Genomic DNA, 2,520 nt, shown 5'->3' on the forward strand with positions numbered 1-2,520 from the left:
TTTATTCCATGACCACACCACCTACCAGTTGCCTAGATCTCTAAGCTCCAACGCAGACGGTTTGTCTGGCACAGCACTCGAAAAGAAATGCTAAATAAAGGTCAGTGATCATTATCCTTGGAGTGTAGCAACAGCCGGTGATGCACATTTCGCCATACACAAAAGAGAACTGGGAAGAGTGGGAAAAACTGGGCGGGGTTGATACGCTTGTAGCTACTTGGAATCGGGAAGGGTGCAGCATGCGACAATGTAATGAATAGATAATACGCGACCGATGTGGGTTTCGGGATGCGCCTTTCTGTGTGTATTTTTCCTATCACGGGACCATGTGGAATTACGAGAGAGGGATGCGGCCGGGTGAGAAGGATATTTCCTAATTGCTGCTAAAGTGTGTCTAAAGTGCGTTAAAAGGTAGTAAAGAAAGTCTTCAGGGTTGCCAGTTGACATTAATAACTTATCTATTTTTGTATGTTAATGATACAAAAAGCCAAAATGTATTCTAACTTTAGGAAAATACATATGCATTAAACTGTCTTCTGAAAACTCATATGTGAATATGTCCATTATGTGGAAGATATTAATTTGAAAAATGTATTAGAGGTAACCACTTTCCCTTCTAAGGGACTCGTACATATTCACATATAAGTTTTCAGAACATTGTAAATTAATGTCCAAGTTATGTGCTTTAATCCCCGGAATATAGGCAATTAACTTTGATTGAATTAAACTGTCCTAATATCTATATGTAATTGATTTTACATTTCGAGCTAATTGGTTTAACTAAAATATAACTTTAATTTTTAAATGGTGGAAAAGTGAACTACTCGTCGTGCCGGCAATACTGTTTCCAATATCGCTTCCTACGTCCTTCACTCATTCATCCTTCGTCACATTTTCTATGTTACCTTCAAACGCACAGAGATGTTAAGCAGGAAAGAAGGATATTTTTCCAACCCCTCGTTTTCGATCACCTTTACTTGTACAAGAAAAGGATACGAAAAATATGGAGGGGATGAGTTTCTGTGCAAGGGTCACTATAAAATAGATCTTCACCCCTCATTCCACAAACAGTTTACACTTTGCTTTGCAACAAGTAACATATCCTTCGTGCCTATATTTGAGTGATCAAAAATACAAAATGTCGCGATCATTTCTAGTGGATTCGTTGATCGGTGATAAATCAACACCAGTGAAAAGCAACTCGTTCGATTATAGCCAGTTCACTCAGTTACCAGTGACTCCGCCGGCCACTTTACCATACTCGGCGTGCTACGTTGGAAGCTATCTATTCTCACTCGGATTACAACAACAACATGCTGCTGCCCAACAACAGCTACATCTGCCGTACCAACACCATCTACCTCAACCTCATAACTTTTCGTTGGATCTGTCGCCAAAATTATATCAACCGACCGATGTCCAACCGCCGAGGCTATCGCCCAAAGAGGAATACTACCGCAAACTCTATCGCTGCGAGAAAACACCAGATCGGTTCTCGCCGTACCCAGCAGCATCCCCAATCAACAACACCGCCAAGCAGCCCATCATCAAGTCTTCAACGCCGTCGCCAACCCCCGCGGATGGCCTCGCGTTCGCGATCGACGATGAGCTTTCTAGCAAGAGGATTCGCACTGCCTTCACTAGCACCCAGCTTCTGGAACTAGAGCGCGAGTTCTCGTCCAACATGTACCTCACCAGACTGCGCCGGATCGAAATTGCCACCCGTCTCCGCTTGTCCGAAAAGCAAGTGAAAATCTGGTTCCAAAACCGTCGGGTAAAGCGAAAGAAGGGTGATGCTCCAATCTGCCCGAGTGCCACTTCGTCCATCTCTGCGTCACCATGCCGATCCCAGTCGCACAATCAACAAAAGTGCTGTTGTCAAAGTTCAACATGTGGAGGAATTGGATCCGATAGTGAGGACGTGAACGTTGACGGCAATTGCCATCAGGATATTGACCGGAAACCCTCGGTTGAACAAGTGCAGTTGCTTCAACAACATGCCTGGGATTTCAGTAAAGGATTCCATTGAATTGGAACTCGTGATGGGTCAGGGGGCAAAATCCAGTGATTTGTAAAAATTGTAGAATCAAAAGTAGATGTACATAAATAGAACTTAATCGTGTTGATTTCTTTAACAATTTAAAAATAGATATAATAGCAAGTTATCAACATTTTATATATCGACTTCAATGAATACTAAAAATAAATCTCAATTTTATTATTATAACAAACTGGAACTTCTAAGATATTTTGAAAGAAATATATTCCGTAGTTGACAAAGTGAGAATAGGCCATTCTCTATCTATAACCCATTCCGGAGAAACGTTCTTTATGGTTTATGATTAAGGCCTCTTAAGAGTTTTTATGCAACGAGTTGCAAAAAAGATTCGTTGACGATATTTTTCTCATCAATCTTTTCATCAATCTCTTCTCCAACAATTATAACTTAAAAAATATGGAATCAAATTGATTACTCGAAAATCCAAATGTGTTGAGTTTTGTGGCCAAACAATTAAATTG

General features: G+C 40.8%; 1 protein-coding gene across 1 annotated transcript; it reads left to right on the top strand.

The window, feature by feature from the left end:
• The first annotated feature begins 1,075 nt into the window (after positions 1 to 1,075).
• LOC134219121 (homeobox protein Hox-B4-like) lies at positions 1,076 to 2,225 on the top strand. The gene has a single exon (XM_062697813.1). It carries the CDS (start codon positions 1,139 to 1,141, stop codon positions 2,027 to 2,029), a length of 891 nt encoding a protein of 296 aa, XP_062553797.1. The 5' UTR covers positions 1,076 to 1,138; the 3' UTR covers positions 2,030 to 2,225.
• Positions 2,226 to 2,520: the final 295 nt, after the last annotated feature.

The sequence above is a fragment of the Armigeres subalbatus genome, chromosome 3 (assembly GCF_024139115.2).
Source record: "Armigeres subalbatus isolate Guangzhou_Male chromosome 3, GZ_Asu_2, whole genome shotgun sequence".
Lineage (NCBI taxonomy): Eukaryota > Metazoa > Arthropoda > Insecta > Diptera > Culicidae > Armigeres > Armigeres subalbatus.